At 36.2% G+C, this 21575-nt stretch overlaps 1 protein-coding gene across 1 annotated transcript in view; it reads left to right on the top strand.

Annotated features, from left to right (window-relative positions):
• Window positions 1-21575, top strand: part of LOC123561043 (bone morphogenetic protein receptor type-2-like) — a 97798-nt gene that overhangs the window by 63709 nt on the left and 12514 nt on the right. Inside the window, exons 5-10 of the mRNA XM_045353195.2 lie at window positions 1029-1217; window positions 5235-5789; window positions 7933-8102; window positions 9704-9851; window positions 19340-19476; window positions 21092-21233. Coding sequence (XP_045209130.2) covers window positions 1029-1217; window positions 5235-5789; window positions 7933-8102; window positions 9704-9851; window positions 19340-19476; window positions 21092-21233 — 1341 coding nt within the window. The remainder of the gene's footprint in view (window positions 1-1028; window positions 1218-5234; window positions 5790-7932; window positions 8103-9703; window positions 9852-19339; window positions 19477-21091; window positions 21234-21575) is intronic.

Here is a 21575-nt window from a genome sequence, read left to right as displayed (position 1 = left end):
TGAAAATTGGTGAGAATGTTCACCTTGATGATATCTAGGTAAAGCTCAAAACAGGGTCACGTACCTTGGAAAACTAGGTCAATAGGTCAAATAATAGAAAAACCTTGTGACCTCTCTAGAGACCATATTTTTCAATGGATCTTCATGAAAATTGGTCAGAATTTTTATCTTGATAATATCTAGGTCAATTTCAAAACTGGGTCACATGAGCTCAAAAACTAGGTCACTATGTCAAATAATGGAAAAAACAACATCATACTCAAAACTGGGTCATTTGGCAAGAGGTGAGCGATTCAGGACCATCATGGTCCTCTTGTCATTACAGACTGGCCAATCAAACTCCATAAACTTTAGAAATAATTCCTTCCTAATTTAGGTAAAATAGGAATTGTTTTTTATCAGTTATAGTGAAATGGATGCACCCTCATGTTTGTGAGTGGAATTCCTGTTATCATTTTAGACTGTCAGAATACTGATAGCCTTTACATTGTTTTTGCTCCATCAGCATTTGTCTTGATGTCATTGAAAGAAATTGACTTTATTAATATAATGCTTGACAAATGGCTTTATAGAATTTATCATAATTATACCGGTATATAGGCATGAGCCTGCCGGCCGGTTGGCAGTCAGTCTGTCGGTCCATTGGTTTTCATTGTTTCCGGACAATAACTCATGAAAGGCTTGACAGATTTTAAATAAATTTTGGTACACAGGTTAACATCTTAAAATACAGGTTAAGTTCGACTTTGCCTATAAACCATCCTTTTTGACTTAGTTATGGCCCCTTTCTAACTTAAAATTTACCAAACTCATGGTTTCCAGACTCATGAAAGGGTTCACAGATTTAGATAATTTTTGAAACACAGGTGTTACATCATCAAATATGTGACCATTTCTTTCTTATGGTTGCCATACTTCTGTGACAAGGCCGTATTTTGGGGGTATAATTCGTCACTCCTGCGACAGTTCTTAGTAAGTTATGGTCATACACCAACTATGCAATTTTTGGTGTCATTTTGTTCTTCCAGGTTGTTGGATGGTTCATGACAAGGCGTGTGATTCTGCAAAATGCATTCCACATGAGGATAGCCACTACTCCGGTAAAAGAAGTAACAACTCACATTTCTGTTGTTGCCGTGGTAACATGTGTAACAACAACATATCGAAGGATTTCATTGTGATTTCCAGGAGAGTAACAACTGAGTCTAATGGACCAGGTAGGAATTTTGTTGTATTATTTGTCAAAGTGTTTTCTTAACTTTTTGAAAGCTTGTCAAGCTATTCACAGATTTTTGTGGATAAATAGGTCTTAAAATAGAATTTAGTACCCGGTAGGTGCACTTAGCCTTTTAAGGGTCCATGCACTAGAGCTAGTATAAGGTCTTCTCATAAATATGTTCAAATGGAAACACTTTTGCCCTTTTAAGGGGCCACTAGGCCTAAAAATAGACATACTTTTCAACAACTCGTGAAGTGCGGATTGAACTTCATCAAATTTTGTCTGTAGCATTTATAAAGTCTTCTGATAAACTTCTTCAAAGTATTAGTCCATTTAAGGGTACACTAGAGCTAGAAAATAGAAAGATCTTTTAAAATATATTCTTGAAATACTTCTTTATTAAACTTGGTCTGAAGTGCCCTTGTAAGGTCCTCTCTCAGATTTGTTCAAATGAGATACTTGACATGTTTTATGTTTTAATACTAAACACAGTTGTTACCATTCATGATTCAGTGTGTCATACATATTTGCAAAGTCTAATAGTCAAGGTCAGATGTGTGACTCAGGGCCGCTATGACCCTTTTGTTTAATCAAAGATAGGAATGTTGCCATGTTTATAACTGTGCATCGGGGGAGACATGTGCTTTTCTACAAAATCATCTTCTAGTTTTTCTACTATGAGAATTTGATTAAATCATGATTTTTTAAAACGTCAGAATAATCATAGAAAATCAGGCAAATAAAAAGATAGGGTTGTATGCTTAATTATGTCCCCAACCATACACTGGTGTGGGAGACATATTGATTTACTCCAGTCTGTCTGTCTGTCTGTCACAAAGCTTGTCCGTACTCTTAAGTCGAACATTTCTCATCCGATTTTCACCAAACTTAAACAAAATGTGTTTGACCATAAGACCTTGGCCAAGTTCGATAACTAGCCAAATCGTTCCAGGCGTATTGGAGTTATGGCCCTTGAATTACAAAAATCGGCCTTTTTACTCTTGTACACACTTAAGTCGAACATTTCTCATCCGATCTTCACCAAACTTGAACAAAATGTGTTTGACCATGAGACCTCGACCAAGTTCGATAACTAGCCAAATCGGTCCAGGCATTTTGGAGTTACGGCCCCTGAATTACCGAAAAATCTGCCTTTTTACTCTTGTCCGCTCTCTAAGTCGAACATTTCTCATCCGATCTTCACCAAACTTAAACAAAATGTGTTTGGCCATAAGACCTTAGCCAAGTTCGATAACTAGCCAGATCCGCCCAGGCACTTTTGATTTATGGCCCTTGAATTACTGATTGGATCCACTCATCCAGACCATCTAATTGGAACCACTCGTCTAAACAATCTAGAGAAACTAGACATTTTTCATAGGGGCAGTTGTGGGAGACATGCGCTTTTCTCAAAAGCATCTCTAGTTATTTGCTAAATTGATTTGAAAAAGTTGTACCCAACATAAGTTTTCGTAATGGGAGTTTACAAGAAATTCACAATTTAGATGACATTTTAGAGAATAGAATTTTGTGTACAATGCAGATTTTATTGAAACTTCTCACAATTATAAACTAATATATGGGCTTTATGTAATGTGGGTAAATAAAATGTATAGGTCTGTCTGTTTTGTTGTTGAAATATTTGAATATGATTACAAAAGTTCGTACCTTTCAAGCTGATTTTGAGACATTATTTGGAATTATTTAACATGTCAAACATTTGAATATCATTTTTTAGCTCACCTGTCACAAAGTGACAAGGTGAGCTTTTGTGATCGCGCGGTGTCCGTCGTCCGTGCGTCCGTGCGTGCGTGCGTCCGTCCGTAAACTTTTGCTTGTGACCACTCTAGAGGTCACATTTTTCATGGGATCTTTATGAAAGTTGGTCAGAATGTTCATCTTGATGATATCTAGGTCAAGTTCTAAACTGGGTCACGTGCCATCAAAAACTAGGTCAGTAGGTCTAAAAATAGAAAAACCTTGTGACCTCTCTAGAGGCCATATATTTCACAAGATCTTCATGAAAATTGGTCAGAATGTTCACCTTGATGATATCTAGGTCAAGTTCGAAACTGGGTCACGTGCCGTCAAAAACTAGGTCAGTAGGTCTAAAAATAGAAAAACCTTGTGACCTCTCTAGAGGCCATATATTTTACAAGATCTTCATGAAAATTAGTCAGAACGTTCACCTTGATGATTTCTAGGTCAAGTTCGAAACTGGGTCACGTGCCATCAAAAACTAGGTCAGTAGGTCAAATAATAGAAAAACCTTGTGACCTCTCTAAAGGTCATATTTTTCATGGGATCTGTATGAAAGTTGGTCTGAATGTTCATCTTGATGATATCTAGGTCATGTTCGAAACTGGGTCACGTGCGGTCAAAAACTACATCAGTAGGTCTAAAAATAGAAAAACCTTGTGACCTCTCTAGAGGCCATATATTTCATGAGATCTTCATGAAAGTTGGTCTGAATGTTCACCTTGATGATATCTAGGTCAAGTTCGAAAGTGGGTCACGTGCCTTCAAAAACTAGGTCAGTAGGTCAAATAATATAAAAACCTTGTGACCTCTCTAGAGGCCATATTTTTCATGGGATCTGTATGAAAATTGTTCAGAATGTTCACCTTGATGATATCTAGGTCAAGTTTGAAAGTGGGTCACGTGCCTTCAAAAACTAGGTCAGTAGGTCAAATAATATAAAAAGCTTGTGACCTCTCTAGAGACCATATTTTTCATGGGATCTGTATGAAAAGTGGTCTGAATGTTCATCTTGATGATATTTAGGTCAAGTTCGAAAGTGGGTCACGTGCCGTCAAAAACTAGGTCAGTAGGTCAAATAATAGAAAAACCTTGTGACCTCTCTAAAGGCCATATTTTTCATGGGATCTGTATGAAAATTGGTCTGAATGTTCATCTTGATGATATCTAGGACAAGTTCGAAACAGGGTCATGTGCGGTCAAAAACTAGGTCAGTAGGTCTAAAAATAGAAAAACCTTGTGACCTCTCTAGAGGCCATACTTGTGAATGGATCTCCATAAAAATTGGTCAGATTGTTCATCTTGATGATATCTAGGTCAGATTTGAAACTGGGTCACGTGCCATAAAAAACTAGGTCAGTAGGTCAAATAATAAAAAAAACTTGTAACCTCTCTAGAGGCCATACTTTTCATGGGATCTGTATGGAAGTTGGTCTGAATGTTCATCTTGATGATATCTAGGTCAAATTTGAAACTGGGTCAACTGCGGTCAAAAACTAGGTCAGTAGGTCTAAAAATAGAAAAACCTTTTGACCACTCTAGAGGCCATATTTTTCAATGGATCTTCATGAAAATTGATCTGAATGTTCACCTTGATGATATCTATGTCAGTTTCGAAACTGGGTCACGTGCCATCAAAAACTAGGTCAGTAGGTATAAAAATAGAAAAACCTTGTGACCTCTCTAGAGGCCATATTTTTCATGAGATCTGCATGAAAATTAGTGAGAATGTTCACCTTGATGATATCTGGATAAAATTCAAAACAGGGTCACGTACCTTCGAAATCTAGGTCAAATAATAGAAAAACCTTGTGACCTCTCTAGAGACCATATTTTTCAATGGATCTTCATGAAAATTAGTCAGAATTTTTATCTTGATAATATCTAGGTCAAGTTCAAAACTGGGTCACATGAGCTCAAAAACTAGGTCACTATGTCAGATAATAGAAAAAATGACGTCATACTCGAAACTGGGTCATGTGGGAAGAGGTGAGCGATTCAGGACCATCATGGTCCTCTTGTTTTATCTGTAGAAGGGTAGGATGGTGCCATGTTTATAATTTTACTCACAGATTGCCATTTATTCATAAAATGATTTTCATTTCTGTATGCAGAGTCCATGCTTTATCCATATAATAAATTGCTATGCCATTACTTCCAGTAAATCAGATGTGCAGAGTTCTTAAAAAAACATAATATGAATACCGTATTGAATAAAATATCCTCAGTTTTTATGTATGTTATTGTTTTGTTTCAGTGTCCCGCCAACTTCGTGATCCATCGTACAAAGAACGCACCATTGTGATATCATTGTTATCGGTCTTCTCATTGGCCATTATCATTCTAGGACTCTATCTTGTCTACAGATTCTGTTTCCGACCTCCGATGTTACCTGTAAATAGTAACAGTGACCCAGAAAATCCCCAGTCACCTGCATTTGATATTGATGATTTAAAAATAAGCTGTTTGATTATAAAGGGACGCTTCAGTGAGGTTTGGAAGGGATCGTTAAACGATCAGGACGTTGCTGTTAAGATATACTCCCCGAGTTATAGACAGTATTATTATAATGAAAAATATATATATTCTCTGCCCCACATGGAACATGAGAACATTATGAAGTTTTATGGTGGGGAGGAACGTATTTTACAAGATGGTGAAGTTCAACATCTCTTGGTGCTTCAGTACATCCCAGACGGAACATTAATGAATTATCTGAAGAACAATACTATAGACTGGTATACTATGTGTAAAATGTGTCTGACACTAGCAAAAGGAATTGCACACCTTCATGCTGACATGGGATCTGGAGGTAAGTCTTAGGGTTCTTTTGCATGTATATACAAATACCATTTCTGATTCTTACTTATGCACTTACAGTATTTTCTCAAATCGTCCGCGGCCAAAACATCCGTCCACCATTTTTACACAGCGCCAGAAGATTTGTTAAAGGTTTAACTCCAATTATGTGTCTTTTCATTCTTTCCTAGTGACTGACGGAGAGAGAGGATTATTTATTGCATAACATAACAAAAACACAGTCTTTTTTTTATTGATTTTGCCTAAATCATTTTAGTTGAGATATTTTGTTTTGGCATGAAGACAGAGTGTCCCTGAAAATAATTCAGAATGCAAATTAAGTTGGTTTTCATTTTACTTTCAAGACTGTCTTAAGTTAGAATTATCATCTTGGAAACAACTGTAACTGCATGGATTTGTTTGAAGTACTCAGTAGTTATTGTAGGAAAATATTTACTATTTTACCAAGGTCCCAGTGAACCACAAATCAATATATAAAATTTGTAAATATGGCAGAGAATTTCCATAATTTTTATACATGTGTATAATCATAGCAGTAAAAGCATAATAAATTAGAATCAATTCAGTAAAACTTCTGTTTAAGTCCGCAACAGAATTGCTGTTCTGTTCAGATTTATGCATAAACCTAAAATGTTTATGTTAGGTCTTTAACCTTTACCCTGCTAAATTTCTAAAGTGGATTGGTCCCTTATCCAGTCGGGGGCAGCACCACTTCAGAGTGCTATTCACTGAAAGTTTACTGACTGAATAGTGGACAGTGCAGAACATGATCAGTCTGCACCAACTTGCCGCCAGCAGGCTAAAGGTTAAAATGGTCATAATTTATTTTCCAAGCAGATGAAAATTTTAAGGAAATGCAAGACCTTCATTTAATTTTCACTCCCAGAAAAATTTGCCTCTTCAGTGGTGTATGTTCCATTGAAACTTGAAATAAGAATTTATTATGTTATATAAAGGTTGTCCGAAAAGATGTCAGCATCCTTATACTGGAACAGATTTTTAACATTCTGACATGATACAAATAACAGATGCTTGTAAAATAATCAAGTTTTCAGATGTTGTTTTAATTATTGTTACAGAGTGTAAAAATTTGTTACATTTTAATAGGTCTAGCTAAAAAATATTTATGTCTCCATTTATGTGGAGAGATAAAATGATTCTGTCTGTCTGTTTGTCGCAAAATTTTGTCCAGACTTCTTCTCTGAAAATATTGTTTAGATTTTAATTAAACTTAATAAGTTTTGCATATTCTTTAGCCTTCCATTAAAGTGGTATTCAGAGATGTTTGCTTTTACTTTGAGAAATTTTTTAACCCTTACCCTACTAAATTTCTACAATGAACTTGTCTATCTTTCAATTTGGACAGTACCATTAACTGTTAAAAGGGATGCTTACTCAAAAGATACTGACTGAATGGCAAACAATGCAGATCTACACTGGTCACAAAGGCAGAATCAGTCGTGTCCAGCATGATAAATGCATTGTCATGAAAGTCAGTGACTAAGGAGGGCTTTAAGTCAAGGCTGGTTGTTATTTTTTCAAGAATTTAGTTTGCAAGAGAATTTTTTTTTCTATAATCATTAACTAAAAACAAAGCAGTTTTCTGAAACAAGGGTTTTGTCATACATTCACTTTAATTTGAGTTTTAGAGTTTTACTATGAAAAGTTTAAGACTGATTTTGTAAAACATTTTTGTATTTTTAAGCAAAGAAGCTATTTCAGTGGCAGGGAAAATTGGAAATTTGTATTAAATTGGAACTTTGTTGGTACTGAGTTTTGCAATGAAACCCATAAAGAGTAGTGTACTACTGATAACACCAATTCCTTGCTTAACCCTTCAACTTCTTTCAGCATCCAAGTAACATGTACACAATGACAGAAGTATCCATCTGATCACATTGTATTGACACGCTGTTGTCAATCATTGAGGCCTGATAGGGGTGGCTTAATTCATATCTCTGTGTAAAGAGTGTCACTAGCTACACTTGAAAATGATCCTGATTAGAAACAAAACAGTTGTAACATTTACTCCATAATAGCATGTTACATAACTATTCAATGCTCATTCTTACGTCAATTTCCTATTCAGATGTTATGTTACTTTTTGACATGGCAATTTAAATTTCTTGTAACAGATTCCTTCAAGCCTACAGTAGCCCATAGAGATATAAATAGTCGCAACGTATTGGTAAAACCTGACCTGAGCCTTGTTATAGCTGACCTTGGCTTCTGTATGACAACAATGGGGTCAAAGTTGATACACAAAGGTCATACTGAGAATGCAGAACAAACCTCATTAACTGATGTAAGTACGCTTTTATTGTTTATTTCATTATGCTCCCCATAAGGTGAGAATATAGTTGCCGCTTGATCTATGCTTCATGTCTTTCTATCTCTCTGTCCGTCTGTTTGTCACGCTTTCCTTACCTTTAGTGTAACTCCATAAGTACTGAAAAAATGAAACTTGATGAGTATCTCTTTATGTTTCCTAAGTTTTCCTTGTTAGTTAACCTGAGCAATGCTCAGGTGAGTTTTTCTGATCGCTTGATGTCCGGCATCCGTGGTCTGTCGTCTGTCTGTCCTCCGTCAACATTTAGCTTGTGTATGCGATAGAGGCTGTATTTTTCAACTGATCTTCATGAAATTTGGTCAGAATGAAAACCTTAATGAAATCTAGGCCGAGTGCGAAAATGGGTTATCTTGGGTCAAAAACTAGGTCACTACATCAAATCAAGGAAAAACCTTGTGTGTGCGATAGAGGCTGTATTTTTCAATTGATCTTCATGAATTTTGGTCAGAATGATTGCCTTGATAAAATCTAGGTCTGTTTTGAATATGGGTCATCCGGGATCAAAAACTAGGTCACTAGGTCAAATCAAATAAAAACCTTGTGTATGCAATAGGGGCTGCATTTTACATTGGATCTTCATGAAATTTAATCAGAATTTTTGTCTATATGAAATATAGGTGGAGTTTGAATATGGGTCATCTAGGGTCAAAAACTAGGTCACCCTATCAAATTATAGGAAACCTTGTGTACACAGTAGGGGCTGCATTTTACACTGGATATTCATAAAATTTAGTCAGAATGATTGCCTTGAAGAAATCTAGGACAAGTTTGAATATGGGTCATCTGTGATCAAAAACTAGGTCACTAGTTCAAATCAAAGAAAAACCTTGTGTATGCAATAGAGACTGTATTTTTCAATTGATCTTCATGAAATTTGGTCAGAATGCTAGCCTTGATGAAATTAAGGTCTAGTTTGAATATTGGTCATCTGGGGTCAAAAACTAGGTCGCTAGGGTATATCAAAGAAAAACGTTTGTATGCGATAGAGGCTGTATTTTTCAATCAAGGTTGATGAAACTTAGTCAGAATGATTGCCTTGATCAAATCTAGGTCAAATTCAAATGTAGGTCGTCTTAACTCAAAAACTAGGTCACTAGGTCAAATTGAAGAAAATGCTTGTTTACACTTAAGAGACCACATTTTTGATCCAATCTTAATGAAAATTGGTCAGAATATTTGTTTCCATGAAATCACTATGTCAAACATGTTTACACTGTTATGGTGTATTTCTCATGTGGGCGACCTAGGGCCATCTTGGCCCTCTTGTTTTGAGTAAAACTCTAAGTTTCAGTGAATCTCAAAAATATAGATACATGTAGATACCAGTGAGAGGGTAGTAAGACATGAAAACCACATCCAAGTTTCAAGTATATCCCTTTATGTACTTAGTTACAAAAAAGGATGTATGTGGAGCAGAAAAGATGCATTTGGACTAAGGCAGCCTTTAGAGAAATTGCAGGAGACTAAGACTTGCGTTAAAGATATATTAGTGTATAAATTATATCTGAGACAGTAAATTGTCAATCTAGAAATACATTATGATTCTTTATTTGCAGGTTGGCACTTTGAGATACATGGCGCCAGAGTTATTGGATGGTGCTGTAAATTTAAGAGACTGCGAGGCCTCATTGAAACAGATTGATATGTACGCATTTGGTCTGGTGATGTGGGAAATCTCGTCGAGGTGTTCTGATCTTTATCAAGGTATGCTGGCTAAATTCTGGGTCCCAGGTTTGATACTTTGTTTGCAAACCAGTCTCAAAAACTTAGCATCTGATTGGTTCTTTCTGAGTACTAATTTGAATTTGACCAATAGTAAGGCTGCATTTGCTGATTTATTTTCAGTATAAAAAACATTAAAGAGACAGGTGTTAAAATAATTTTATGAAGTAATCAAATGACAAAAAGTCTTATTAAATATAAAGCTGCAGACTTCTGTGTTAATTGAATAGGTTTTTATCAGGTATTGAGCAGGTATATATCAGGTGTAAAAGTGTTGGGATGACATTTCAAATAAAAGAAAATACTAATACACAGTGAAAAACACATGTATGCATATACTCATAAATGAAATTTCAACATAATCTATCCTGCCACTGTATTGTGGAGTTTTTTTTACATGTGAAAGTATTATCTCAGGCAGACATGAGCTGCCTATTGATTCTTGTACATGTTAAAACATATGAAACACTAGGACAGTGTGCGGTAATGGCTGGAACGTTATGTAAAATTGACAGCCACTTTGTATTTTTATGCAAATTAAGAAGGCGCAGACATAGCTGCCAGAGAGTGAATAATGACTCACATTTCATTGATTAGAAAAATGTACAACACTGTGATATCTGCGTTCCTCTGACCCACTACATTAGTTCAGTATGGAGAAGTCATGGCTGTTATTGTAGAGGTCAATTTTTAGGCAAGATTTGTGTTCCTTGTGTCTGAAGTCTTTCAACCTATTTAGCTCACCTGAGCACAAAGTGCTCAAAGGTGAGCTTTTGTGATCACACTGTGTCCGTCGTCCGTCCGTCAGTTGTCCGTTGTCCAATTTGACTGTTAACACTCTAGAGGTCACAATTTTGGCCCAATCTTAATGAAACTTGGTCAGAATGTTACCCTCAATAAAATCTTGGACGGGTTCGATACTGGGTCATCTGGGGTCAAAATCTAGGTCACCAGGTCAAATCAAAGGGAAAGCTTGTTAACACTTTAGAGGTCACAATTTTGGCCCAATCTTAATGAAACTTGATCAGAATGTTACCCTCAATAAAATCTTGGACGAGTTTGATATTGGGTCATCTGGGGTCAAAAACTAGGTCACCAGATCAAATCAAAGGGAAAGCCTGTTAACACTCTAGAGGTCACAGTTTTGGCCCAATCTTAATGAACCTTGTTCAGAATGTTACTCTCAATAAGATTTTGAACAAGAGTGATTTTGGATCATCTGGGGTCAAAGACTAGGTCACCGGGTCAAATCAAAGGAAAAGGTTGTTAACACTGTTGAGGCCACATTTATGACTGTATCTTCATGAATCTTGGTCACAATGTTAATCTTGATGGTCTCAAGGTCCAGTTTTAATCTGGGTCATGTAGGTTCAAAAACAGGTCACCAGGTAAAATCAGAGGAAAACCTAGTTAACACTGTAGAGGCCACATTTATGACCATATCTTAATGAAACTTGGTCAGAATGTTGATTTTAATGATCTATAGGTCAGATTCAAATCTGGGTCAGGTGGGTCAAAAACTAGGTCACTAGGTCAAATCAAAAGAAAAGCTCGTTAACACTCTATAGGCCACATTTATGACTGTATCTTCATGAAACTTAGTCAGAATGTTAATCTTGATTCAAATCTGGGTCATGTGGGGTCAAAAACTAGGTCAACTGGTCAAATCACTTTAGAGACCACATTTATGACCATATCTTAATGAAACTTGGTCAGAATGTTAATCTTGATGATCTTTAGGTCAATAAGTCAGGTGAGCGATACAGGGCCTTCATGGCCCTCTTGTTCATTTGTTCATGCGGGGAAGTTGTCTGATCCTTGTAGATAACAAGTTAGTCCTGGTAGCACCAGAATACAGTCTAGGACGGAACTTTTATGTATAAATAATTTTAAATTTGGCATTCAAGCTATATTAAAGAAAACAACAACAGAAAACCCCCTGAATTCCATCAAGCTATACAAAAAATCACAATTTACCTTTTAGACCTAATTATTGTCCCTCACTAAAGGCAAAGGGATATAGAATCGACTTTGTCAGTCTTGTTCTTTGTCCCTCCATATGTGAGTGACGGTTCATCTGAAATTGGAAATATTTTAAATTAAAAAAACTATGTTAGCTAGAATCACATAATGTTAATCTTGATTCAAATCTGGGTCATGTGGGGTCAAAAACTAGGTCAACTGGTCAAATCACTTTAGAGACCACATTTATGACCATATCTTAATGAAACTTGGTCAGAATGTTAATCTTGATGATCTTTAGGTCAATAAGTCAGGTGAGCGATACAGGGCCTTCATGGCCCTCTTGTTCATTTGTTCATGCGGGGAAGTTGTCTGATCCTTGTAGATAACAAGTTAGTCCTGGTAGCACCAGAATACAGTCTAGGACGGAACTTTTATGTATAAATAATTTTAAATTTGGCATTCAAGCTATATTAAAGAAAACAACAACAGAAAACCCCCTGAATTCCATCAAGCTATACAAAAAATCACAATTTACCTTTTAGACCTAATTATTGTCCCTCACTAAAGGCAAAGGGATATAGAATCGACTTTGTCAGTCTTGTTCTTTGTCCCTCCATATGTGAGTGACGGTTCATCTGAAATTGGAAATATTTTAAATTAAAAAAACTATGTTAGCTAGAATCACATAATGTTAATCTTGATTCAAATCTGGGTCATGTGGGGTCAAAAACTAGGTCAACTGGTCAAATCACTTTAGAGACCACATTTATGACCATATCTTAATGAAACTTGGTCAGAATGTTAATCTTGATGATCTTTAGGTCAATAAGTCAGGTGAGCGATACAGGGCCTTCATGGCCCTCTTGTTCATTTGTTCATGCGGGGAAGTTGTCTGATCCTTGTAGATAACAAGTTAGTCCTGGTAGCACCAGAATACAGTCTAGGACGGAACTTTTATGTATAAATAATTTTAAATTTGGCATTCAAGCTATATTAAAGAAAACAACAACAGAAAACCCCCTGAATTCCATCAAGCTATACAAAAAATCACAATTTACCTTTTAGACCTAATTATTGTCCCTCACTAAAGGCAAAGGGATATAGAATCGACTTTGTCAGTCTTGTTCTTTGTCCCTCCATATGTGAGTGACGGTTCATCTGAAATTGGAAATATTTTAAATTAAAAAAACTATGTTAGCTAGAATCACATAATTGATAATTAGCACATGAGCTTTGCTCACATGTAGTATTATCCCCCTTCATCTAGTAAAAGCAGTTTTCCCCTTGATTTCATGAAAAATAGGAATGTTTGACTGTATCTAAATAACCTATGGATGGATCTTCATGAAACTTGATACAAATATAGATTACTATAGGTGGTGGTGCTTAAACAGTTGGTCAGATCCCTTCATTAACTGCAGGGTTTTTGCCCTTAGTTGTTAAAATTCATAAATTCCCACATAACAAAGTATTAAACCATAGGTGGACCTTGATGAAATTTAATACAAATATAGATCACTGTATGGCAGTTGTGCACTAAGTCATGCAACTTTTGTCAGTGTGTCTTCACTAACTTACTGCACTTGAATTGTTTTACATTCCTTAAATTCCAACATAAACCAAGCAGACAATTAACAGATTTTTTTTATTGTAGTATTCAAGGATGAAACCTTTATCAGATTGCACTGGGGTTACCAATTCACTTAATTTGCTTTTGTTTTTAGCTCACCTGAGCCAAAGGCTCATGGTGAGCTATTGTGACTGCTCAATGTCTGTTGTGCATCGTCCGTCGTCCGTCATGTGTCCGTCAACATTTTATAAAAAAATCTTCTTCTTGAAAACCACTGGGCAGAATTACACCAAACTTCACAGGAATCATCCTTGGGTGGCCCCCTTTCAAAATTGTTCAAAGAATTGAATAGCATGCAGAACTCTGGTTGCCATGGCAACCGAAAGGAAAAACTTTGAAAATCTTCTTCTCAAAAACCAGAAGCCCTAGAGCTTAGATATTTGGTATGAAGCATTGCCTAGTGGACCTCAAGCAAATTTGTTCAAATCATGACCCCAGGGTCAAAATTGACCCCGCCCCAGGGGTCACTTGATTTTACATAGGAAAATCTTAAAAAATCTTCTTCTCAAAAACCAGAAGCCCTAGAGCTTAAATATTTGGTATGAAGCATTGCCTAGTGGACCTCTACTAAAATTATTCAAATCATGACCCCGGGTTCAAAATTGACCCCGCCCCAGGGGTCACTTGATTTTACATAGGAAAATCTTCAAAATTTTTCTAAAAATGAACCAGAAGGCCTAGGGCTTAGATATTTCACATGTAGCATTGCCTAGTGGACCTCTACAAAATTTGTCAAATCATGACCCTGGGGTCAAAATTGACCCCGCCCCAGGTGTCACTTTGTTTTACATACGAAAATCTTCAAAAGTTTTCTAAAAATATATCAGAAGGCCTAGAGCTTAGATATTTGACATGAAGCATTGCCTAGTGCACCTCTACAAAATTTGTTCAAATCATGACCCCCGGGGTCATAATTGACCCCGCCCCAGGGGTCACTTGATTTTAATAGGAAAATCTTCAGAAGTTTTCTAAAAATAAACTAGAAGGCCTAGATCTTAGATATTTGACATGTAGCATTGACTAGTAGACTTCTACAAAATTTGTTCAAATCATGATCCCCGGGGTAAAATTGACCCTGCCCCATGGGGTAACTTGATTGTACATAGAAAAATCTTCAAAATTTTCTAAAAAAAATCCAAAAGGCATAGAGCTTAGATATTTCACTTGTAGCATTGCCTAGTGGACCTCTACAAAATTTGTTCAAATCTTGACCTCCCAGGGTCAAATTGACCCAGCCCCAGGGGTTACTTGGTTGTACATAGCGAAATCTTTATAGATTTGCTAAAAATAAACCAGAAGGCTTAGATCTTAGATATTTGACATGTAACATTGCCTTGTAGACTTCTGCAAACTTTGTTCAAATCATGACCCCCGGGGTAAAATTGGCCCCGTCCCAGGGGTTACTTGATTGTACATCGGAAAATTTTCAAAAAAATTTCTAAAAATCATCATTTTGACATTTGAAACATATAGCTCATATTACTCAGGTGAGCGATCCAGGGTCATCATGACCCTCTTGTTTTCCTTACGATAGAGCTGTTGGACTTGCCGATATGTTGGTGTCCTTAATGGCGTCCCGATTTGATTAAGTTTTTGTATGTCAGCTGGTATCTCAGTAACTACTTAGGGATATTGATTGAAACTATTCACTGTGATAAACTGACTTAAATTGCAAAGGTTCCATATATCTCTTTCCCTTTTTAGCTCACCAGAGCCAAAGGCTCAGGGTGAGCTATTCTGATCACGCACCGTTCGGCGTCAGTCGTCCATCGTCCGTTGTCCGTCGTCCGTAAACTTTTACTTGAAACGACATCTCCTCATAAACCGCTAGGCCAATTTCATCCAAACTTCACAGGAATGTTCCTTGGGTGAAGCTCTACAAAAATTATTCAAAGAATTGAATTCCATGCAGAACTCTGGTTGCCATGGCAACCGAAAGGAAAAACTTTAAAAGTCTTCTTCTCAAAAACCAGAAGCTCTAGAGCTTAGATATATGGTGTGAAGCATTGCCTAGTGGACCTCTACCAAGTTTGTTCAAATCATGACCCTGGGGTCAAAATTGACCACACCCCAGGGGTCACTTGATTTTACATAGGAAAATCTTAAAAAATCTTCTTCTCAAAAACCAGAAGCCCTAGCTTAGATATTTGACTTGTAGCATTGCCTAGTGGACCTCTACAAAAGTTGTTCAAATCATGACCCCGGGGTCAAAATTGACCCCGCCCCAGGGGTCACTTGATTTTACATAGATTTCTATAGAAAAATCTTCAAATTAAAAAAAAAAATAAACCAGAAGGCCTAGAGCTTAGATATTTGACATGTAGCATTGCATAGTGGACCTCTACAAAAAATTTTCAAACCATGACCCCCTGGGTCAAAATTGACCCCGCCCCATGGGTCACTTGATTTTACATAGGAAAATCTTCAAACTTTTTCTAAAAATAAACCAGAAGGCTTAGAGCTTAGATATTTCACTTGTAGCATTGCTTAGTGGACCTCTACAAAATTTATTCAAATCATGACCCCCCCCCCCCCCCCCCCCGGGGTAAAATTGACCCCGCCCCAAGGGGTTACTTGATTGTACATAGAAAAATCTTCAAAATTTTCTAAAAATAAACCAGAAGGCCTAGAGCTTAGATATTTGACATGTAGCAGTGGATCTCTACAAAATTTATTCAAATTGACCCAGCCTCAGGGGTTACTTGATTGTACATAGAAAAATCTTTAAAATTTTCTAAAAATTAACCAGAAGGCTTAGAGCTTAGATATTTCACTTGTAGCATTGCCTAGTGGACCTCTACAAAATTTTTCAAATCATGACCCCCGGGGTCAAATTGACCCTGCCCCATGGGGTTACTTGATTGTACATAGAAAAAAATCTTCAAAATTTTCTAAAAATAAACCAGAAGGCCTAGAGCTTAGATATTTGACATGTAGCAGTGGATCTCTACAAAATTTATTCAAATTGACCCAGCCTCAGGGGTTACTTGATTGTACATAGAAAAATCTTTAAAATTTTCTAGAAATAAACCAGAAGGCCTAGATCTTAGATATTTGGTATGTAACATTGCCTAGAAGACTTCTACAAACTTTGTTCAAATCATGACCCCCAGGGTCAAATTGACCCTGCCCCAGGGATCACTTGATTTTACATAGGAAAATCTTCAAAAGTTTTATAAAAATAAACCAGATGGCCTAGAGCTTAGATATTTCACATGTAACATTGCCTAGTGGACCTCTACAAAAATTGTTCAAATCATGAGCCCTGGGGTCAAATTGACCCCGCCCCATGGGGCTTGTACATAGAAAAATCTTTAAAATTTTCTAAAAATAAACCAGAAGGCCTAGAGCTTAGATATTTCACACATAGCATTGCCTAATGGACCTCTACAAAATTTGTTCAAATCATGACCCCTGGGGTCAAAATTGACCCCGACCCAGGGGTCACTTGATTTTACATAGGAAAATCTTCAAAAATTTTCTAAAAATAAACCAGAAGGCCTAGATCTTAGATATTTGACATGTAACATTGCCTAGTAGACTTCTACAAAATCTATTTAAATCATGACCCCCCCCCCCACCCACCCCCAGGGTCAAATTGACTCCGCCCCAGGGGTCACTTGATTTTACATAGGAAAATCTTCAAAAATTTTCTAAAAATAAACCAGAAGGCCTAGATCTTAGATATTTGATACGTAACATTGCCTAGTAGACTTCTACAAACTTTGTTCAAATCATGACCCCCGGGGTAAAATTGGCCCCGCCCCAGGGGTTACTTGATTGTACATTGGAAAATCTTCCAAAAAATTTCTAAAAATGATCAGTTTGACATTTGAAACATGTAGCTCATATTACTCTGGTGAGCAATCCAGGGTTATCATGACCCTCTTGTTACAAAATTATGCCCCTTTCGACTCAGTAATTTTTTGTATATAAGCTGATATTCCAGTGAACACAAATGGGAATGAATGAAACTTTTCACACTTACCCACTGTGATGATCTGACATGCAGTGCACAGGTTTTATAACTCTACTTTGCATTTTTACAAAATTATGCCTCCTTTCTTAAATTTTTTGTTTGAGTTTTTGTACGTAAGCTGGTACCTCAGTATCCACTAATGAGAATGGATTGAAACTTCACACACTTGTTCACTCTGATGATCTGACATGCACTGCATAGGTGTCTTAACTGTACCTGGCATTTTTACAAAATTATGCCCCTTTTCAAACTTAGCAACTTTAGGTTAAGTTTTTGTATATTAGCTGGTATCCCAGTATCCACTTATGTGAAACTTCACACACTTGCTGACTTTGATAAGCTGATGTGCATTGCACAGGTTCCATAACTCTGTTTTGCATTTCAACAAAATTATGTCCCATTTTCGACTTTTATATTCATTCATTGATAAGGCTGTTGAATATAGTTGAGTGTTGCTGTCCCCCGACAGCCCTTGTTTTAAATTTACATTTCATATATTCCCAAGGACATCATAATGCAATGGTAATGGAATAGATATACCGATACATGTTCCTGGACAAATAAATGGCATGTCCCACGTCTGATGGAATACCTCAAAGTCAATAAACTACATTTTCTTCCTGTTTTCTTTCCAAAGAAAAGATGTTGGCAGCTAATACAACTGTAAATACTAAATCTCTTTGAAAAATTGCTTTTACACATGAAATTTACGCATGACAGATAACAAAATATGGGAACTTTCTGTAAATTATTCAGTAAAAGTAGGAAATCCTTCAAGTGAAAGACAGATACTGGTAAATCCCTGTACATAAGTGTTACATTTAGCATCGCCTGTTACAACATAATTATTGAGATTCATCTAATTAAACATATGTAAGTAGACACACTACACTTGCTAATGGCACCATTGGTGTCTGGCATTCATTAATGTATATTTTGCGTTTAATGGCCTTTTGTCAGCGAGTATTATCTTGAAAGTAGGTCAGAATTAATGAATATTTCATGGTATTATTTGACAGTTTTTGTAGGTTATCACAGATCTTTTAACCTCAGTGCTGTTTAGAATTAGATTGATATAACCTAATCACATTAAATTTTGTTTTATCACTTTTTTTCTCCAATGTGATACACTTTGAATATTGCACACACCATTGTCGGATAGGAGTAATTTCAAGCATTGATCTGTTTCCATACAAGTACAGTTAGGTGTCATTTGATTTGTTCCTAAAGTCATTAAATGAACTTAGAAAAATGACACAGTTAAAAGTCCTGACATGGATAACATTAGTACCAATGCCATTAGGTTAATGTTTGAGATCACACAAACACTACACCTGATTATTGTAGGTGTTGCTGCAGTACCTTTCCTCAATTCCACCAATACTTTATTTATTGCACTTTAACCCAGTTTTATGACAGATATTTGGTAATTAGGTTGAAGAATTGTTATATCTCAATTGAGTTACTCCTTTTTCATACTTTCGTATTAAGAGTTAGTCTTCAAAAACCCAAGCAGTATACTTCTAATTTGTTTCCTGTTTTCCTACACACAACTTGGAAATGTTGTAATGAAAGTGCATGTATCTATAAGATATTGTAATTAACCTTTACCCTGTTAAATTTCTATAATGAATTTGCCATCTTTCAATTTGGACAGTACCATTATCTTTTAAAAGGCGTGCTTACCAAAAAGATGCTGACTAAATGATGAACAGTGCAGATTTTGATCAGACTGCACAAATGTGCAGGCTGATTATGATCTACACTAGAGTTAATTGTGTTCAGCATGATAAGGGCTACATAACTGTGCAATGCACAGATTTTGAAATTCTCATGCTTGTCTATTTAAATTAGTTGGACACATCTGTATTAATGTATGTACGTTTTCCATTTCAGGTTGTCCCATGCCAGAGTTTGCACTCCCGTATCAGAATGAGGCTGGATGCCACCCGTCATTTGAAGAAATGCAAGTACACGTGTCAAGGAACAAAGTGCGGCCAAAGTTCCCAGAAGTCTGGAAGGACTATAATCAAGTAGGTCAAAACCTAAAATCACCTTGGAAAAACTTGGTTAATTTCAGGCTACACAAATTAAATCATCAGACAGTTTCAGTCCTTTTCAGTACTATTATGTAAATATATAGCTGTAACACTGTGTAGTCATTTCCTATTTAGTGTAAACAGTCCTTTAAGTTTTATGCATAACTTCATCACAGTCTTCTTCGTAAACATAAAAAACCTTTGTCATTTAGTAAATTCTAATGCTTTTAATACTTTCTTAGTGCTTGTAACCTTGCTTTTATATAAATTACAAAATTAATTTCCCAAGGTAGATGCTGAGCTTTCAAGAGAAAACAGATATGATTTGATATTAAAGTAATGGATGCAAGTAGAATAATAGAATAATTGTTAGTAGAATAATCGCTTCATAAATTTCAGATACACACAGAGGATATTACATGAGCGTCTTTTCAAACTGAAGTTAGTAGAGTACGATAAAATAATAAAATGTGAGGCTCAGCTGAGCATTTTATCTTTTTTAGTCAATAACTTTTATAACTTCAATGTGGAAAGACACAAAATTAATGAAATATTCCTTTTATCACATGTTAACTTTTTCTGCTGGAACATTGAAGTTACAGTTTATGCACCAAGACAGTTTGACCAACGGCTTCAATACTTGAAACAATGCCATCATAGTCTTTTCAAATACATGTTGTAACCTTGTTTTACTGAAGTAAATATACTTCAGTTTTTTAGCTCGGGGGTAAGCTATTGTGATTGCTCACCGTCCGTCGTCTGGCCGTAGTCCGTCCACACTTTTCTTTAAACAACATCTCCTCTGAAACCATTTGATAGAAGTTGATGAAACTTGACATGGATGTTTCTTGGGTGGTCATCTTCCAAAGTTGTTCAGATGGTTCCGATTGGTTGCACAAAGGAGTAGCATGGGCTAAAAATAGAAAACTCTTTAAATGACATCTCCTTAACAGCTGGTTTGGTTTTGAAATAATTTCACACAAATGGTGCTAAAACTCATCTTTAATATTCTTAACCATGACCTACTAACCTACTTTCTTGTTTTTGAAGCTACAGCAAAGAGATTTGGACCACACATATAGTTTTTCATACGGATTTCAGTAGTTATTTTGAACAATATTTACCGTGACTTGCTTGCCTACCTTTTTGGTTTTGAAGCTTTAGCAAAGAAATTTGAGCCACATGTATAATTTTTCATACAGATTTCAATACTTATCTTGAATAATCTGATTAGAATTACACCAAACTTGGTCAGAAGCATCCTGGTGTGGATCTTTATCAAGTTTGTTCAAATGGTTTACACATTTCCTGCCTGTATTTATTTAGTAGAAACTTAACTGTTTATGCAGATAACTAAACTCAGGTGAGCAAAATAGGGCCATCATGGCCCTCTTGTTAAATAGATACATTTTAGTCAGACAAACTTCTGTAATGTAATATCGTCATCCACATTGGAGACATTAAACACCACTGTGATAGCTCGCGCTCCCTTAGATGTGCCTTATTTCTCTGTCTAGCATTGAAATAGTCAAAAGTGCTATCTCCTGTGACAGCTCTTTTTATATCGGTTATATATCAAAACAGTTGTATTTTGTTCATTTATTTTCAGGCAATTCGGGCTCTCAAAGAGACGATTGAAGAGTGTTGGGACCATGATGCTGAGGCGAGATTAACAGCACTCTGTGTAGAGGAACGTGTCATGGAAATGAAAACTATCTGGTCACATGACAACAGGAATAAAGCAAATAAAGGTAAACATTTATAGGTTACTAGCTTTGTATTAAAAAACATGCGCAAACTTTGTATTGAGAAGTATGCGAAATTGCTATAGTGGAGATATTGTGCAACTTTTGGAGTACGGGATTTTTCCTCTTAAAGAATGCATAGCATTTGTAAAATTATTAATACCTCCCTTTACCTGTCTTGGCTGCACAATCTAGACAGACAGGAATTGAATGAATTCGGAAACTACAAACTGTTTTAAAACTAGCATTTTGGTTCAGTGTTGAAATATCCCATTATCTGTCAAATGCAAGAATAAAACTAGAAATTATGGTATATTGAAACCACAAGAACCCACTTGAGTAATCATA

The sequence above is a fragment of the Mercenaria mercenaria genome, chromosome 10 (genome assembly GCF_021730395.1).
Source record: "Mercenaria mercenaria strain notata chromosome 10, MADL_Memer_1, whole genome shotgun sequence".
Lineage (NCBI taxonomy): Eukaryota > Metazoa > Mollusca > Bivalvia > Venerida > Veneridae > Mercenaria > Mercenaria mercenaria.
This window is presented reverse-complemented; position numbering and strand designations above follow the sequence as displayed.